Source organism: Cebus imitator, unplaced genomic scaffold, assembly GCF_001604975.1.
Source record: "Cebus imitator isolate Cc_AM_T3 unplaced genomic scaffold, Cebus_imitator-1.0 Scaffold89, whole genome shotgun sequence".
Lineage (NCBI taxonomy): Eukaryota > Metazoa > Chordata > Mammalia > Primates > Cebidae > Cebus > Cebus imitator.
The window spans coordinates 4,898,088-4,918,791 of NW_016107404.1; the positions used below are offsets into that span (position 1 = coordinate 4,898,088).

A 20,704-nucleotide genomic window follows, 5' to 3' on the forward strand; every position below is an offset into this window, starting at 1 on the left:
TCCCACTATTATTGCGTGGGAGTCTAAGTCTCTTTGTAGGTCCTTAAGAACTTGCTTTATGTGTCTGGGTTCTCCTGTATTGGGTGTATATATATTTAGGATTGTTAGCTCTTCTTGTTGCATTGATCCTTTTACCATTATGTAATGCCCTTCTTTGTCTCTTTTGATCTCTGTTGGTTTAGAGTCCATTTTATCAGAGACTAGGATTGCAACTCCTGCTTTTTTTTGGATCTCCATTTGTTTGATAAATCTTCCTCCATCCCTTTATTTTTAGCCTGTGTGTGTCCTTGCATGTGAAATGGGTTTCCTCAATATAGCACACCAATGGATCTTCACTTATCCAATTTGCCAGTCTGTGTCTTTTGATTGGGGCATTTTGCCCATTTGCATTTATGGTTAATATTGTTATGTGTGAATTTGATCCTGCCATTTTGATGCTAGCTGGATGTTTTGCCCCTTAGTTGATGCGTTTTCTTCATTGTGTCGATAGTCTTTACCATTTGGTACATTCCTGGAGTGGCTGGTACTGGTTGTTCCTTTCCCTCTTTAGTGCTTGTTTCAGGAGCTCTTATAAGGCAGGCCTGGTAGTTATGAAATCTCTCAGCAATTGCTTGTCCATAAAGGATTTTCTTTCTCCTTCACTTATGAAACTTTGTTTGGCTAGATATGCAATTGTAGGTTGAAAGTTCTTTTCTTTAAGGATGTTGAATATTGGCCCCCACTCTCTTCTGGCTTGTAGGGTTTCTGCTGAGAGATCTGCTATGAGTTTAATGGCTTCCCTTTATGGGTAACCCGACCTTTCTCTGTGGCTGCCCTTAGCATTTTTTCCTTTATTTCTACCCTGGTGAATCTGATGATTACATGCCTTTGGTTGCTCTTCTTGAGGCATATATTTGTGGTGTTCTCTGTATTTCCCTGACTTGAATAGTGGCCTGCCTTGCTAGGTTGGGGAAGTTCTCCTGGATAATATCCTGAAGAATGTTTTCCAGCTTGGATTCATTTTCTCTGTCACATTCAGGTATACCTATCAATCATCGATTAGGTCTTTTCACATAATCCCATATTTCTTGGAGGCTTTGTTTATTTATTTTCACTCTTTTTTCTCTAATCTTGTCTTCCCATTTTATTTCATTGAATTGATCTTCAATCTCTCACATCCTTTCTACTGCTTGATCTATTCGGCTATTGAAATTTGTGTATGTTTTGCAAAGTTCTCGTGCTGTGTTTTTCAGCTCCCATCAAGTCGTTTATATTCTTCTCTAAACTGTTTATTCTAGTTAGCATTTCATCTAAGCTTTTTTCAAGGTTCTTCGTTTCTTTGCATTGGGTTAGCACATGTTCTTTTAACTCAGGGAAGTTTGTTATTACCCACCTTCTGAAACCTGTTTCTGTCAATTTATCAGATTCATGCCTCATCCCTCTTTGTTCCCTTGCTAGTGAGGAGTTGTGATCCCTTGGAGGAGGAGAGACATTCTGATTTTGGGTGTTTTCATCCTTTTTGCTCTGGTTTCTTCCTATCTTCATGGCTTTTTCTACCTGTGGTCTTTGTAGTTGGTGACTTTTGGATGGGGTCTCTGAGTGGTCGTCCTTGTTGTTGATGTTGAAGCTATTTCTTTCTGTTTCTTAGTTTTCCTTCTAACAGGCCCCTCTGCTGCAGGACTGCTAGAGGTCTATTCTAGACCCTACTTGCCTGGGGATCACCCACAAGGGCTGCAGAACAGTAAGGGTTGCTGCCGGCTTCTTCTTCTGTTACCTTCTTCCCAGCATGGTACCCACCAGATGTCGGCCTCAGGTCTCCTTTCTGAGGTGTCTTTTTGGGTATACTGCGGTCAGGGAGCTGCTTGAGGACACAGGCTGTCCCTTATAGGAACTCAGGTCCTGTGCTGGGAGCTCCGATGTTCCTTGCAGAGCTGCTGGTCAGATACCTTTAAGTCTGCTCCAGTGGAACTCATAACCACCTCTTTTCCCAGGTGCTGTGTCCCAGGAAGGTTGGGCTTTATTTGCAAGTTCCTGACATGCTGCTGCCTTTTTTCATACATGCCTTGCCTGACCCAGAGTTAGTCTAGTCACAGTGTGCCAGCAGAGGCATTGCTGAGCTGCCGCAGGCTCTGCCCAGCTGCTGTGTGAACTTCCTTGAGGTGTTGTTTATAGAGGTACAGTTAGAACTGTCTCAGTATAGATGGACTTCTCTGGTAGTGGCAAACACCCTTCCCCCCACCGAGCTGGACTGTCCCGGGTCCAGCTGCGCTTGCTGCGAAACTCTCAATCCAGAGCATTTCAGATTTTTTATTTTTGGGGGGTGATACCTGCCAAGCCAGATCACCTGGCTCCCTGTCTCAGGCCCCTCCCTTTCAGTTGAATGGGCAGCTCTGTCTCCCAGGCGTTCCAGGTGCCAGTTAAAATTGCCGCCCAGATTTGTGTGAGTTTCTGTGTGCCAACCCACAGCACCAGCTGAAACAGCCATGCTGGAAACTCATGATGCTTTTCGGCCTGGGAATCTCCTGGTCTGTGAGCAGTGAAAACTCGTTTGTAAATGTGGTGATCACTCACCCTCTGCATTGTTCTTGCTGGGAACTGCACTCCAGAGCTGTTCCTATTTTGCCATCTTGGATCTTCCCCCCATAGAGTTCTTATTAAAATATATGTAAGGACCTGCCTGACTTTGCAGCCTGACCTCTTACCTTTACAGCTGAATATCATTAAAGAACTCAGATTCTGTACCCTGCCTCCAGAGGATATTAAGAGGGGCGTAGTAGCTTACTAGTTTAGTACAGAGTCACATTTCATGTCAGTCCTGGTCTGACCTTGGTACCTCAGTTTCTCAGGGCCTGAGTTTATGGTTTGCTCCCAGGGTCTTGAGTTTCTTGCCCTGCAAGCATACTTTCCCCATGGCTGGTTCCTGATGATCAACTGTTTGCACTCCATTTTTTCATACTCCATTGCATTTTCACATGTTACTCCCTCTTCTGGGATATCTTCCAACCCAGTTTGACTTCATGTTTCAAGTTGGAGTTCAGTCAGCTTCTTAGAGAAACCTTCCCCAACGCACCCAAACTTCTTTGATTGTCCCCTCTTTTATACCTTCTCCTTATATCTGAGTCCACAAATCTATTGGTGTACTCAATCATGCCACATTCTCATTATATGTTGACTTTCTGTCTATATTGGACTTTGAGATCTTTGTAGTTCAATAAATGTTTAAAAGAGTGAATTACTTCTGTCTTTGTTTTGGGTCATTGCCAATTGCCTGTCCTGCATCTACTTTGAGGATATTGTAGCTACTGGATTTAATTGAATCTACTAATGACATACTCACATACCTGTTCTTCTTTTTTTTTTTTTTTTTTTTTTTTTTTCTTCTTCTCTTCTGGCTAATATCCTGATTTCAGTGTACCTTTGGGCCATTCTCCAGTTTGTTGATTGCTGGGATAACTGCTGGCCAGCACTAGATGCTGTAAGTCTTTCTGAACTGCCTTATGTGCTCTTCCCATGCCTGGTATGTCTCCACTTGAGCCTCGTGGGCAAGAGTTCTGCCTTACTCATCTTTCTAGACTCTAGGCCTTCACCGACCTAACTTAATACATGTTGGACATATAAATAGAAACTCTAATTGCTTTTTTATTAGTTGTAATAGATTTATACTAAAAAATCTCAGTCTAACACCAATTTTTTTTTCTTTATGAAAAGGATATTTAATGATTAGAAGTAATTTAACAATAGGTCAAGATGGTGCGATTTCATCTCTTAGTAAATGAATTAGAGAAGGAACTTAGTAAATAGCCTTTTTTTCTCCTTCCAGGTGAATTAGTTAGGATTTTGAGTGAGTGATATGTTCAGTATCATTAAACCATTTCTTGTCATGGCTAACCCATGTACTTCATCTTAAATTTGTCAATGATTTAAAAATTAACGTTGTTCCTTTAAAAAATTCACTAGATAAATGAAAATTTACTGGAAGTAAGAAATTATTTAAAAGTCCTTTCTGAACATTTAGTTCTGATTTATTTTGAACTTAGTCTTAATCACTTACATCTTGCATATGTCTCTTACTGCCATACCTTATTAGAGGTTTTTTTTCACTTATTTTCTATTTCAGCCATTTTAAAAGTTCTTTCTGAATTATGGTAATGGCAGTTTCATAACTTTTGCTCTCCCATTGATCGATTGATTTGCTCTACTCTTTTTCTCTTTCCTTTAATGTTGACAATTTCAATATATAGAGAAGTAGATATTTAAAGAACCTTCATGTATCCATAACCTAGCTTTAATAGTTATCAATTCTAGTCAATAATTTTTAGGTGTATCCCAAAACACTTTCCCTCCCAAATTATTTTAAAGTAATTTCCAACTTTAGAAGTTCACTGATACAGTATTTGTAAATTATGGATGGGCAAAAGATTCTCCCTTTCCCTATTACCACATTATAACAGAATATGACAAGATATCCATATCTATCTATCTATAGATTTTTTGATATATACTTCAGGGTAAATAGAAGCTCAAGCTTCTTTCTTTTAAGAGATGTTTTTATTTCTTTTGTTCCTTTTAACTTTGTAGTTGTAAGTTGTGGGAATTGGTATTGAGTACATGTATTTTTAAGTATTAGCCAAATTTCTTTTTAAATACCACTGAGTAGTTTATCAGATTAGGTAATTGGTTTCTTAAAAAGCTTTTGGCAAGGTTCCAGGTGATAGGAGAAATGAAAAGTGAATTTTGATTGGGGCAGATGATAGGAAAGCAGATACAAAATGTTGTTCATTTAGGGTATGTCGGTTCAGAAGGATGAGCTGGGTATCAAATTGGAGGGTGGAAAAACAATAAGCACTAATTAGATGCCTTAAGGTGGGTAGCACTTTGTGAAAAATGCAAGAGGATTAAAAAGTAGGAGATGACAAGCTTTGCCTATTTTAATCATATTTTTACTTGGGCTGGCAAGTGTATCCTGCCCAATTAATTGTGGTGGGATCATACAGGCTTTCTGTCTTGGTAGTATACAAGAAATTTATGGTGATAGTTTATGGATGGAAACTTTCTTTCTCTCTCTCTCTCTCTCTTTCTTTCTTTCTCTCTCTCTTTCTTTCCTTCTTTCTTTCTTTCTCTCTCTCCCCCACTTCCTCCCCCCTCCTTCTTTCCTTCCCTCCCTTCCTCCCTTCCTCCCTTCTTCCTTCTTTTCTTTTCTTTTCTTTCTGACAAGGTCTTACTGTGTCACCTAGGCTTGAATACAGTGGCACAATCAGGTCTCACTGCAGCCTTGAACTCCTGGGCTGAAGCAATACTGCTGCCCTAGTCCCCTGAGTAGTTGGGACTACAGGTACACACCACCACGCCTGGATAAATTTTAAATTTTTTGTAGAGATGGGATCCCACTATCTTGCCCAGGCTGGTCTTGAACTCATAGTCTCAAGTGATCTACCTACCTCAGCCTCCCAAACTGTTGGGACTACAGGCATGAACCACTACACCCAGCCCAGACTCTTCTTTATAGACCTTCTCCCCCTTCTCCCTCAATAAAAAAGAGAAAATTAAACAACAACAAAAGCAGCAACAACAAATGCTGTATTTGATGTTTAATTTTCAGTAGATTTAACTTCACATTGATGGGCTAGTACTATCATATCAACCTGACAGAAGTTAGTACTCACCATGCAGCTATTGTTCCTCATAGGTCTGGAAACAGAAAACTCAGCAGTTTGGTTGTGAATACAGTTGGTTAACATGGAATAGAAGAATGACTTTGGTTTGGCAGGAAATGACAGCAAAGTTTCATTCTATATGGTGGGCTGTCCATCTGGTCTATCCATGCCAATGGGACAGATAAATGAGAACTGTCAAAATTAGACAGCCACTCACTCTATTTCACTAAAATGTAAAATTACCCTTCTGGACTCACTTTTCAAAGGGCTGAAGAAACAGTATTTAGAGGGCAAAGCAAAAAATAAAACCTAAGGCCAGCTCTTCAACTTACTTACTAGTTGTGTGATTTTGCTCAAATCAGTTGAGTTTCCTGGGATTCGGTTTTCTTGTAGGTTTATTGAGGATAATAATGGCACCTACTTCATATTGTAGTGTGAAGATCTAATGAGATGGAAGATTTGAAAATACTCTGAACTAAATAGAACTGTTTAAATATGAGTTACATTATAATATAAACTCATAAAGAAAGGAGTTTCTCATAACCTCTGTCAGATGCTGATTTTGTTTCTGGAAATAATATAATAATTGTTGCTGTGAATTGAAATAATTTAATATTAAGTAAAGGAGAGAAAAAACCTTTATAAAAATAGAAAGTGTATTTTTAACATTTTCAACAGAAGATAAAATATTACTCTCTACAATTTTAAGTTTTCTAAGCAATTTCAGCCAATTTTTTCCACCCTTCTAAAATCATATAACAATACATAAAATCTTTGGATTTATGAATTTTTTTTTTTAATGGACACGTAATCTGTTTACAATTGAGCAGTTGAGCATACAGGAATATGTAGGTTTATCAGTGGGATTCTTAGTGGGACCATAAAGCTGTTAAGATGGAAAGGAATATGAAATCTTCTAATCTAACCCACTTGTATTATAGATTAAGCAAAACTAGACGTCAGAGAGAAATATAGATATAGTTCCATCTTCCAAACTAGTGTAAACATGATTTAACAAAATAAGTACATAGAATAAAGTCAGAACTGGAAGCCCAAAGGTCAGTTAAAAAAATTTAAAAACCAAATTGACAAAGATGTTAGATTGTTTTCCATCTTTGTCATTCATATTTATTTGCTATTTTCATTCATTTTGCTGATTGAAAGCATTCTCTATAAGTAAAAGATAGTTAATGGCAGGGGTTTAATATAGATTCTTAGCAAAAATTTAAATATAGAAAGTTCAAGAAATTAGTATTTCTGTGATGGAAAAAAAGACTAGTATTATTTTACTTGAGCTATGGAATACTATAGTATATGTAACACTTTGCTTTTCATGGATTCATTTTAAGAACCACTGATATAAACAAGTGACAATTTGCTACACTTATTTGTTCTCTATTATATTCATTTGGTGTTAGAATTCTGTAAATGGAGAATTAAGTCACTAGAAAGTCCTTAAAATAAGCCTTCCTTATAGCAGATTCAATGACTCTCATGTATATAAGATGCATATTTATATAATTATGAAGCAGCCTGCATAAAGATGTTCTACAGTCTTTTCGATAAATTTGTGCCAGTGTGTAACAATCTTTTATTCTGAAGAAACCAACTTTTTCCTTGAAATGATTTATATGTTAGTTGTATGTCTTCTGATTCACTAAGTTCATATACTTTGATTTCTTAATAGTGAATTGTAGAATTGGGATGTAGAATTTGGAAGTGGGACATCTCTCAAGCTTCTTTTAATTTAAAATAACATAATTTATCCCAAACAATTGAAAATAAATAATGATTCCATGGTGGTAAGTATAGGGAAATTACAGTATCTCATTCATTCCCATTTATACTAAACATTTAATTCCAAAAATATTATAATAACCAGTTAATATATGAATTTAACTTTAGAGTTAAAAAGCACTTCACATACATGTTTCATTTAATTTAAATAAAGAAAGTACAGATGTGTGAAGATAGATCAATAGATGTTATATCAGTATAACTGCATTACAAACCACCATATTTAATTTTTGTGTTAGTTTTCTATACGTATTATGCATTATTTGTGTGTAAATAGTTTTCTGTCTTATTCATCTCTTATTTATATTATATATTTAGTAGTTTTGTTTTTATTATTTTAGAAATGAGATTATATAGTAGTTTTCAGTGTTTTAGAATAAATGGAATTTCTATGAAAATAGTTTTCTAGTTTTTTTTTCTAGCAGAAGCTAGGTGATGGTCCATATAACTCCATCCATAAAAAAATTATTAGTTTTCTAATGGAGTTTTATGAGGTTTGCTTCCCTTTGCTTTGTTCCCTGCCTGTTTTAAAAAATCCCATTTTAGTTTAAATGATGTGTAAGAAAGGGTTGGGAAAACATTTTTTAAAAATAAATAATGATTTAAAAACATAGTAATTAGTTTGTGTGTTTTAAATGTATATATGAATCTCTGTGATGTCTTATCTGCTTTACTCTTTGCCGTGTGCCATTAACCAAAATTTGGTGAAGTCTGGTGGTGGTGTATTCTTAGTATTTTTTTGATTACTTTATGAATTCTTTGATAATAATATCCCCAGACAGAGAAAAATAATAAATCTTCTTTCCATATTCTTCAGTTTGTATGTCAGTGCTTAAATTGTGTCAAGATAGAGGTCACATCTTCATGTGACCTCTATCTTCATTTTTTTTACCCAAATGAAGATGGTTAAAATATACTGGATGTGTTTAATATAAACTACTTAATGGTTATTATGTCAGTATATATCAATTAATGAAAAATTAATCAAATGTTTCCTTTGAGGATACTAGTTTCATTAAAAAAAAAAAACACTTCTATGTGACCTCAGAAAAGTAATACTTGTATTCAGATTCTCAAATGAGATAACAAATAATATTTATTTAGGCGACATTTGGAGCAAACTATGTCACTTTAAAAAATAAACTTCTAATGACATTATGACAACATCCACATATTTGAACTCAAACATAGAATGAGATATGTGTATTTTCTGCTGAGTATAACGTGAAAGCAGTGGGAATTTGTATTTATTTCTTGGTTCATTTTAAATATTAATGGCAAAAACCACAATTACTTTGGCATCAGTGTAACATTTCAGCTGATACCCTAATTTTAAGTGTTGCAATGGCCAATTTGCTAATGAACATAAACACATACAGTGTGTGCCAATAGATTGTTTCTCTAAAGCAGAGATTAGCTTTTAGAAAACTTCCCCATGAGATTTACTATTTCATATTTAATGTTAATAAATGGGAATAGACATAATGTTGAAAGCCAGCAGAACAGAACAAAACTTTGAACAAAATAAGGCAGCATAGACTTCAATATTTCTCTTTTGATGAAACTGTCTCAGGTATCTGTATAGTTTATAGCTAAGGAACAGTTTGAAAGCTACTTTAGAATTGTCTTCTAGAAAAGTACACACAGTTGAAATCTGAAATAGCTGAACGTTGGTTTTAAGAAGAAAACTGCTTTTTCAGTATCCATGCTTGTCTCTCTAGCCTGAATAAATTACACTTATATTTAATAACCATTCAAATACGATGGTAATAAATTTATCACCATATTAATAAGGCTTGATGAATGAAATTTTAATAGAATGTATAAGGGAAGGTTTTTTCCTAATGAAATAATTGCAGAAAATCTGGCATTCTGTTACTATAGCAAAACTTGACAAAAACCAAAGTGCAGAACAGAAAGAATCTAGATTCTTAGTGAAATTTGAATTACAGCTTCTAATGAAATGTTAGTCTTCTAAAAAATATGTGTGTAAGCATAATCCATTGATTGGATTTAAGAGTTTTGTGAGGCTTTTGTGTATTCTAACTAATGTTCCATCTGGATTTTAGTATTTGACATAAATATTTGTACAGTCATGTGCATGCCTGATGACTTTTCATTCAATGATAGACCACGTATACAACATATACAACAGTGATTCCATAGTATTATAAATAGGGCATTTTAAGGTACATTTTCTGTGTTTAGATATACGAATACCATTGTGTAACAATTGTCTTCGTATTCAGAACAGTAACATGCTGTGCAGGTTTGTAGCTTAGGGGCAACAGGCAATGTATACCATACAGCCTAGATATGAAGCAGGTTATCCTGTCTAAATTTGTGATGTACACTTGATAATGTTCACACCTCAGGACGCATTTCTCAGAACACATTCCTTTAGTTAGGTGATAGTTGATTTTATATAATAGTTATAAACATGTCAGAATAATATATTTTTCTTAGTTTTATACAGGGTTAAAAAGTAAAGGGCAAAATACTGCTACTGTGTTCATGTTTTTAGTTAGAAATAGATGTGTCTCTTGAAAGTTTTTTCTTTTTGCTCTTTTTCATTTGTATGATATTTAAATCAATGCTCTGGATGTTTCCAACAAAACAATGAATATTGTTACTTTTCTCAGTTTGAGAGAATAGTAAAATACATTCAAGGGACCAGTGAAATGCGATTATAGGAGCTAGGTCAAATAGGAAAAAGTTTCTGGATCCCAGGGATTGTGAAATTGAAATTTATTTTTTTCTACTTCTGGATTTTGTTTTAGAGTTAATTCTTCACATCATTCTGAATTTTTAAAACTTAGGTTATTTAGGGAGGCAGAGGTTGCAGTGAGCTGAGATCATGCCACTACACTTCAGCCTGGGTGACAGAGTGAGACTACTTCAAAAAAAAAAAAAAAAAAATAGGAAATTTATAAGTTTTTATCGCCTTCTGATTTGTTAGAAGTTAACATAGCTTTCACTTCCCTGATTTTCATTTTATATATTTAATATGTGCTTTACATTTTGGAAAGGTGAAGTATATGTTGATTTTTCTGCTGTTTTTCTTGTACTGTTACATCTTTCAGAAGTGTAACATGCTTTCAAGAATTTGAATAATTCTGTCATACTCTAAAATATTTTTATGTTTATGAAAAATAGATCATGTCAAAAATGGATTACTATAATTTGTTTAATATTTTCCTAGAAGTGTTTTCTTTTTGTTTGTTTAATTTTTATATACTTTTTCTGTGGTAAATAGGGAGTTAGTTTATTTCTGGTTACTTACTGGGAATCTGAGATACTAACATTTACATCCACTTTTACTCACTGAACTCCATCACTAACCAGCAGTAGAATCTAGAAATATTACTTCTAGTTCTGTGATAGCTTTATTGTATCTCAGTGCCTAGTACCAGATTAACTGTATTAGCTTCCTATATTAACTTTTATTTGTGATTTTTTCAAGGAGTGGAAAAACAGTGTTCATTTTCCACTTTTCCCAAACCATGAATAATATGGACTAATGACATATTAAGTAGACTATAAGGTTTTTAAGTAAAATATTTACATCTATTCCTGTAAATCTTCTGCCTGCTTGCATCCAAGACAATATTGTACTTGTATTGGATAAGTATCCTGCCAGAATGTTTACTGAATTTATGCATTATTAAATGAATGAAAAAAAGGAAACAATGGCCATTATTTGAGGGTATTGAAGAAGCTTATGCAGAATAAAATGTATAAAACAACATAAATTCAGGCTCTAACTGAGTGCCTTAGATTTCATGTTCATGTGTCATTTTAGTTGAATTTTTACATCTTCTTCTAGGCCATACTTAATTTTTATTGAGTTGCTATGTTTAACAGTTTTTAGCAGAAGCTTAAAATAAAAGCACTAGAAAATATAAAGTTTAATGTACCTAATGTGCAAGGCTTCATAAGGTGCCCTATAAATGGGGAAACAAATAAATATGGTCCTTTCTCTTAATAGACTTACTTTCAAGAGTGCTGAAATTCACTATGTGTTACAAAAGTTTGTAACTAAAGTCATTATGTAGAAAGGTATCTTTGCCTTCTCTATCTTTGAATGAGCTGCTTGGTGATTCTGCTACAGGGATAAGTTCAGTACCCAGTGAATGATAATGATAATAAAATCTGCAGATTGTAGACTGTCTATTGCATTATTGCTTGCTATTAGATAGCGCTATGTATTTTTAGCTAGTTTTACTCAATATATTTGCTGGTGACAAAGTGAGTTTTCAAAGAAAAGAAGTAGCTGACTAGTAACATTTGGGGAGATCATCTGTTGAAACAGAAAAAAAAAAAGGGACAGGAATCTGAAAATGATTCTTTTCTTGACCAATTAGTGACAGAAACTTCTGAGTTACGCTTTTCTTGTATTTCATCATTAGCTGATTGATTGGGGAAAGAAAAGAGATTTTAATTTTACCCCTGTCATGCAGGGCGAGAATTCACTGTTTCAAAACGGAACTGACAAGTGAATTTCATTAAGACTGATAATATGGCAACATAGTGAAAGCTTGCAACTATTATCAGCATGTAGAAATTTTAACCAAGCTATTATTTTTGACCAATGTTCTATTACTTGTCATAGCAATCTTGTATCTAATGATGGTGAATATAATGGGTTAAAGAGGTTTCATTTTAGGTTTTCATTCAAAAATTGTTTGTATACAAGTATGTTTCATTTTAATATTTTTAGGTTTTGCTTACATTGTAGGGCTACCTTCATAGTGAAAAAAATGACTATTATATAATTTTGTTTATAATTGTGGTGGAAACAACCTAGGAATTATTAGTGAGAACTAGCAGTTGATACTGACATGTGTATTATCAACAGTAAATATTCTGCTTTATTAGCTGTTTACATAATAAAAACAAAGGCACAGATGTGTAAAGCCGTAATGAAATGTTGCTATTTCTGATAAAGGGATATATGATAGGGCTACAAGTCCTTAGTTCCAGGAATTTAAGTGAATTGCTGTGAGCCTTTCTTCTTCCCAATTCTGTGCCTTTATACTAACCCCTCCTTCCACACAGACAGACTCTTATAGTAGAAGGATTGTGACCTCCTCTTGTCACCATCCAATATAAACAGAATATGAAGTTAGGACTAGGCTTGTTACTGTATCTTTAGTGCTTAGCAGTGTGTCTGGTACAAAAGTCTTACCCTATAAATATTTGTTGAGTAAATGAATGAACACTCACATTTTATCACCTTAAAACCAGGCGTAAAAGTCCAGTTCTTAGACTTACTCGTTGCATTCCATTTCTTTTCCCTGCAGATTCTTTGCATTTTTCTATTTATTTTGTTGCCTTTTACTTGTTTGCACATTACATAGCAAATTAACTCGTTTTTTTAATGTTGTGTATTTTTATTCCATAATATTCTGATGTCAGTTACTAATAAATATTTGTTCCTATGGTATCTAGTAAAATATAAATGGTTCCATTAATGGAAAAAGACTTTGAATTTCCATATTTGTAAAAGTATTATCTCCCAACTTGGTTTCCTTTATAGCCAATAATATACATTATGATGGTTTTTGGCTGGTTCAGATACAGTATTATTCAACATTATGATGTAGTCCTGATCCTCAGCTTCCTTTTGTATAAAATGAAGCTAATACTTACTGGAAAGATTTGTTTGGTAATTAAATGGCTAACATCAAAGGACACCCAATTAAATGCACCTTCACTAAATGTTAGTACTTTTCCCTCTCTGTTCATTTATTCCTTTCATTGCTACCAATTTTCCAAAACTAGCCCACAGAATGAATAAATTCCTATGGCCCCATTGGCCCTTCAATTTAGCCTTTAAGGGCCTTAAATCTTTCTTTTCCAGCAGTATTATTTTGAGAGACCTGGACACCATCATTGACTGCCCTGTGCCTTCCTTTTAGTTCCTCTCGCACACTGTGTTTTACCACTGAGATTGTGCTCCAGTGTGGCATTCTGTACTGTCATTGTCAGAGAACTGCTTACATTGTTGGGATTGTCTCTATCCCCAAGCAGACTATAAGCCGTGCCTGTCTTGTTTAGTCCTATAGCTCCAGTACTTAGCAGTGTCTAGTGTGTATACTGCACTCTATAAATAGATATTAGATAAATTGATTTGCTTATTTGTTTTTCTGTTATTATGGGAAAGTGACTATGGGAAGAAGGTATCTGGATATTCCCTGATCCTGGAATACAATTCAGTGACTTCCCAAGCACACACTCTTTATATATTAGATGTAAATAGTAACAAGAGTTTTAATATGTAAAGGAAGAAGCTAAATTTTCTATCTATAAAAGCTATTCTTCTGGATTCTATTCCTTAATTTTCTATTATGTAGTTGAAGATAATGCCATTTAAGACTTACTTGATCTCTTTCTTAATAATAGATGTCTCTTTTCCATAATTAAGCATAGTTAAAATATGTTCTGTATTTTCCATATTATTTGAAAAACGATCAGGATTTTACTGTGTTCATATTAACCTTGTAAATTGATAATTCTTGTGTCAGCTCAAAGTTTAAAGCTTCCTGAGTTTAAGGAAGCTATTTCAAATTTCTGAAAGGTAATTTTTTTTTTCCTCTCTCTGAGTATAAAAGTCAAACCAGACAATTCAATATAAATTTAATCTCAAAATGCATAAAAATAATGGAGTATGCTGGGTGTTTATTGTTAAAAATATTGCACAATTAAATGCAGGCTACCTTGCCACTAGGTAAATTAGTCATGCAATAGGTTTAGTCTACTTAGAAATAGCACTATGAGGAAGAAAACAAAATTAATTCAACTGATAGTGTTAGATCAAAGAAAGAAAAGAAAAAAAAAAAAGCTTACTCTTGCCAAACACATGTTGTTAACTTTGTTCAGGTTGCAGCTTTTGTGTTTCGTTTAGGTTTCAGCTTGTCCCAGGAGGTGTTGCTATACTGTGAAGGTGTTAGGCAGTGTAGTAATGGAACAGGAGATAAAATGGAAGGCACATAAAATGTCTTATCATTTGGACTTTCCTGGAGAAACATAGCTTGAATATCTGAGTGGTCAGCTTGACATTTTAAAGCAGTGAGAAGTTGTGTCATTATTTCTAGAATACTACAGTAGTTAGAGGAAAAAGATTTAAAGTTCATTGCAGTAATTGCTGACAGCTTCCATGGAATGAGAGGTGCTTTTAGTAAGCATGTGCTGCCTTGAAAAAAGGCAACCTGCTAGGAACGTGAAGGAAGACAGTGGGTTTTGTAAGATGAGAATGACAAAAAGGTAGATTTAGATTTGGGCATTTTTGTACTCCTGAAATAATTGCATTCATTTTAAAGGTGGAAGAAGATTAAAATAACTTTTAAAGGTTGTTCATATGTTTATAGCCTTTAAGAAAACAAAGACTTTAGTCTTCTGAAACTAACACCTTACATATTTTCAGTAACAAAAAGTATAAAACCTGGTGGCTAGGTTGTCACAGGGAGCAAGGCAGCTGGTGTCACTGGGCTTGGCACAATCCATGTGAAGTGCTGAGGTGATCCCTACTGTAGCAGCATTCCCCTCCCTGGAAACCTGCAATTTGCCTCTTAGTCCCAGATGGGGAGGAAACATGCAAACAGCCGCAAGCCGTACATAATGGCAGGGTTCACATCCTGACCGGGACAAAGTAGAAAAAGGAAAAATTCAAAAGAGTCTTTATAACATTATTTGAGTCAAGGACTTTATGCTTTTTGTAAAGGTTGTAACACTTCTTTTTTCTTTTTAAAGTTTTGAGTATGTTATGTTTTGTGTTTTTTTTTTCTCCCTCCTGGATACTAGCCAACGTTCAACTGAAGGAAACACATGGGGATGGCACATTTATCACATCGCATGATTTTTTGCTTAAGTAGCTAACATTTATTGCTTCATAAAGAACATCCTGCATACATACCAACTAGGTTTCCAGTATATTACTATGCATATGTGTAAATGTATGTTCACATTTAAACAGACTGTTACCTGTGACCCTCAGAAACACATTAACATATAGAATTAGGCATGCCCAGAGGTTTCAAATATATGATCTAAAAGGTAGATCTTTACCCAAACCCCAAATCTAGGAATAGATTTTGTATAAATAAATTTATACTATTACTTATATAGTGACTAATAACTATTACTAATTACACAAATTGTTATTTATATAAAACTTAAAAAATAGTCTGGTTGTATTCTGTAATCATAGATACCATAGACAGAAGGGACTGCAAGATCCTTAACATCAGGTAGGTAGGCTTTTGAGCATTTTGCCTGCACAAATAAGTAGCATTACCTTTATTTCACAGATAAGGAAGCTAAGCCTCTTAGAAGGTAACTTGTACAATTCTAGGTGACATAGATGTGATCTTCGGTGCTAAATCACCAGTTAATAGAAGAAATAAAATTCAGTTTGTATAAATTTTAATATACTTACCTGACCAGAAAACATCAAGTATTCTAAAAGAACTTTTTTGTAAATGGATAAGGAAATCTCTTACATCTGATTAATGTAATATCATACATATACAAGTGTTAAAAGAAAGCTATTTATATGCCCTTTATACCTTATATGTCTGTCTACTTTGCTTTCTGTGGTGCATAGTCATCACTTTGATGTGTTTCATATACTTTAGTTCTGAGCTTTAGAAAGCTGGTTAAATGGTGATTTAAAATGGAGACAGATAACTCATTGAATAATCAAGACTTCAGTTCACAAGTACAAGGATGACATGCTTAAAGTAACTACTTACAGTGAGAAGTTATCTATTTGAATTAGTGATCTTATGTGAATATTTCTTGATTATTTATGCTGTACATTTTGCCCTGATGTTTTATAGTAGCTGAATATTCTTTCATGGCTGTGTGGGGCTTATGAGTGCTTGTTTTTCTCATCAAAATATTTTACAGTGCATAGTTGCCTATATATATAAAAAGATAGACATATATGTCTATATACATATCTTTCACTAGTGCCATAGAAACAGGAACTATATCTGTCTTGTTCACTACTGCATCATGGTGCCTGGTACAGAGCAGATGCTCAGTGAGTAATTTTGAATGATTTCTTAAGAGTTCTTCATACTTGGTTGTCCGACTAATAAGTTAACAGCATTTGTCTTTTGAAATTACTGCCATTCAAGCATTAATTCTTTTGTGCTTTACTCAATTTTAAATACTCTGTGGTTTATAGAATATGTTCTATTATATATTACCCATTGAGTGTATCCATTCCGGAAAAAATGGTGTTACTCACAACCAATATGTACTCATGCCTTTTTCCTCTTTTCATGCTTGCCCCTCTCTTGAGTGCCATCTAGTTCTCCTTTTATTTAAGTCATATCCAAGCTATAAGTACTGTTTTACCTGACATGTTTTTCATAAAGCCTCTGTATCTTCCCTGTACTTACATGTAGTAAACATAAGAACCTAGCCTTAAACCCCAAAACACTGGATCTAGAGCCCTTGCTCTTTAACCACAGGGCTATGTTGCTTGTTCTAAGTGAGTGATTGCATGCTTTTCCAGTCTTAATGATTTTAATGTAGAGGATATTATCATACAGTGGGAAGCAGGGACATAGCAAGTGACTTGCTAACAGTCATATATGTAAGCATTTAAACACAGATATTATAATCTGGCATTTCCATGATTTAAATACTTCATATGCTGCTTTGTAAATGTTTTTGCCTTTAATTATATATGTTCTGTAATCCTCCTCAAAATGTTCATTCATTCATTCATTAGGATAAGGAAACTAGATATGAGCATTGTAAAAACAACAACAACAAAAAACTGCTGCTGCTACATTGTAGAAAATAAGTATCTGGCACTGATCTGTCAAAATTTGTTTTAATTCCCCTTAATCACCACAAGTTTTCTCTTTCTCACTACTTGATAGATTTTATTAGTTATTAATTTCTAACTGATCAATCCTGCATCTCAGGGCCAAACGCAGACCCTTGTTTATTTGACTCAGACAAATAGTGCAGTGTTTATGGAAGAACAGTAGAGAAAGAACTTCTGTAGGCTTGATCTCAATGTGTATGACTCAAGGATATTTGAACCTGGGGTATGAAAAGCTGTTAGGTTCCCCTGTTGCTTTACTTCAGAGACCCAGTAAAGCTGCTGAAGTGTGTTGCACTGCTTTGGTTCCTCCCTCTGTTGCCGTTGCCCAGTGATAGAAACCCTGCTCCATTCCTTATCTATTTCTGTTTAGCCTGCCAGCAGCCTTGCCTTCTGACCTCATTTAAGCGTCCTTAGTGACCTCTGGCAATCCTATGTTGTGGGTCTCTTTGGGAACATACCCACTCAGCTGGGTTTTATAGTAATGATTTTACTTCTTACAGAAGTTAGGTTAAGAATTTTGTACTCCCCTTGTTAAAGAGATAATTTCACAATATAATTTGCTTCATAAGCCTCCCACAGTTATGTTAAGCAGATGGTTGCCAAACACCAGTTCAAAGTAGATTGCTCTTATATGAAATAAAATCCATGCTCAGGAAATTTGGCAGTATAAGCTGGTCTTTTTCCAAAACAGGCTCACTCAGACAAATTTCTCTTTACCTCAAGCTGGCAATCTACTACACCTGTATTCTACTGTGGAGCAAAAAACATATCAGATGGTATACACTGATTCAAAGGTATCATTCTTTAACATATTGACATCTTTTTTTTTTCTTTACTAACTACTACTAGCTACTTTGCTCTTGGTGTCATTGGGAAATAACAAGAATTTAGTCATCAGTTCTGAGTTCCAGTCGCAGCTCTGACTCTGAATATTTATATGATTTGGATATGTTCCTTCACTGATTTTGAGCTTCAGTTTCCTCATTTGTAAAATGAGGATAAAAGTACTTACTTCATAGAGTGGCTATTGTGATTAATTCAGTTGATATATATAAAATGCACCTAAATTCTTTCCTATTAGTAGTGGTTCTTCAATTAATATTATGTTGGTGTTGACGATTTGTGTTTAAAACGTAACTCTGTACTGTTATATTTATTCATCACCTGTGGTTGATTTATGTGGGGTCTCCCTAATTAAAAAAATATATAAATCAGTAGCAATGGTTCAACAAATACATATTGGGTGCTTCGTATATGTAAGGACATTATGATTTCACAACTATGAATAAAGGCAGTATTTCCTTTCAAGGACCTTACACTATAGGCAGTGTATAGGTAAGGCAAATGTACTAATGAAGTCACTTAATGTAAGGTGACATAGTTTCATAGGAGATGAGCTTTGTGCTCAGAAAACATTCATGAAAAAAAGTAGAAGATAAGTGATCTTTAATGGTGTGCTAATTTTTATAGAAATAGGGGACGTATTCCAGAAAATTAAAACAAGGGCTTGGGGAAAAAAAACAGTAAGTGGAGACATATAAATGTGTTTCAAGAAGACTGAGGACAATGGTTTGACTGGAAAAGGTACGAGTAACTAAAAGACTCATAGGACATATGGCTGAGGGATATGACAGGACTATATTGTAGACATCCTTAAATTTCATACCAATACCTTTGTATTGAATGTGTAGGCAGTGGGCAGTCCTTGAAGACATTAGGAAGAGTAATATAAACTCTGCACAAGGAAGATTAATCTAACAACTGAATATAGGATGAATTGGGGGAGAAAAGTCTAGCAAAAAGTTTGAAGAAAAGAGACCAGTTAGCAAGCTGTTGATACTCTTCCAGGTGAGAAGTCATGGGGATCTTAAAGTAGTTGTATCACCCAAGAAGATGCAAAAACAGTTGGATATGCAAGACACAGAAGATATTGAACCTTTAGGACTTAGCAAATGAAATCATTCATTAAAAGGATGTTTGCTGTGGCATTTCTATTTAAAGTAGGTTTATTTTCTCTGCATTGTGCAGTTCCCATGAACTAGTTGTCTGCCAAAAAATAGAAACTCCATCTGTGGGCCACAATGGTACTACTGTGCTAGGTAATGAAGGTATGTATTTTCATGATGTGCGTGCTACATAAGGTTTCATGCCTTGTGGAGGGTCATCAGGAAGTTAGATATTTTGCTCACCGTTCTTTTACATTTTTTTCCATGAAAGTAGGGAGGAAATTTTTGCTCTTTATTTTGTTGCCAAGATCTGTTTAAATATTAAAAAAATCTACATTACCAATTCACAGGTGTGATTTATCTTTATATCAACAATTGACACAAGACTGTCAAAACATGACCACAAAGCAAATCTTGAAATGCTATCCTTCATAAACTATTGGTTTGGAGATTAAACTTGATAATATTGACTTACTGCTCAAATTGCTGTCTTGACCTACCACCGATAAGACATAGCATGACAAGGAGTATAGAAATTAATGTAAAAAATGGAGGGGAGAAGGAAAAGATCGAATATTGACAGATTCGTCAGCAACTAGGTATACTGCATGGACATACCCTTGACAACACCAAAGCAGATTTTAAAATTAGGAGGTAGTTATTTTCAGTGAGACATGCATCCCTGTTTTGATAGAAAGTCATAATTCAATAGTTTGATTTATGAAAACGTTTCTTTATCTGACCATTCTGGACTTAGATTTCTGATATCCTCTTCAACTGGTGGACATAGTTTTACAGCTACCAAAAGAACTGCTTGCCTATGACTGATTTTTGTCCTAAATATAATACTAATGTCAGTTACTTGTTTCATTGGAGAGCCAGTACCATGTCATAAAAGGATGGGTAGGCTACAAGGCAAAAGATCTTGAGTAGTTGATATCAGGCTCACATTTACAATTTGCATCCTTTCAATAGCCACTTAACCATGCTTCAGTGTTTATCTGTGGCTGTCCTTCCTGCAATGCAGTCATTTTGAGTGTCAAAAAAGAATATGTCAATATTTTACAAATCATAAAAACTCATATTATTGTCATTATTATTACTATTATCATTAAAATGATTCTAAATCTGTAGTCTACCAGAGATTATTTTATCTTGCCTGCTGTTTTCAGGAACATCAAGCATTATTTTTCCCCATATTTTAGATGGTACTAGTGACTGAGTCAGGATAAACAAATTTCCCAAGGTGCCATAACAAGTTAAATGGCAGAAGGGGTGGTAGAGACCCTGGTTTTCTGCCATCAGGTGCAGGGTGATGCAACTACACTGTTCTTGGAATAATAACAGTATTTCAGAAATCACTACTATCTTAATCTGGAGTAACTTCAGTGGATTTGAGAAGTACGTAATATAGCTATTTTGAACAGAGAAGAAAGAGGATGGAGGGAACAGTGAGGTGATATGATGTACAGATTTAGAAT

General features: G+C 34.7%; 1 protein-coding gene across 18 annotated transcripts in view; it reads left to right on the plus strand.

The window, feature by feature from the left end:
* Positions 1 to 20,704, plus strand: part of IKZF2 (IKAROS family zinc finger 2) — a 160,562-nt gene that overhangs the window by 74,733 nt on the left and 65,125 nt on the right. The window contains exon 1 of one of the 18 annotated variants that reach the window (XM_017535004.2): positions 10,535 to 19,750. The exons of the other annotated variants lie outside the window; for them this stretch is intronic. Coding sequence (XP_017390493.1) covers positions 19,741 to 19,750 — 10 coding nt within the window. The 5' untranslated portion in view covers positions 10,535 to 19,740. Of the gene's footprint in view, positions 1 to 10,534; positions 19,751 to 20,704 lie in introns of those variants that run through there. 18 annotated transcript variants of the gene reach the window in all.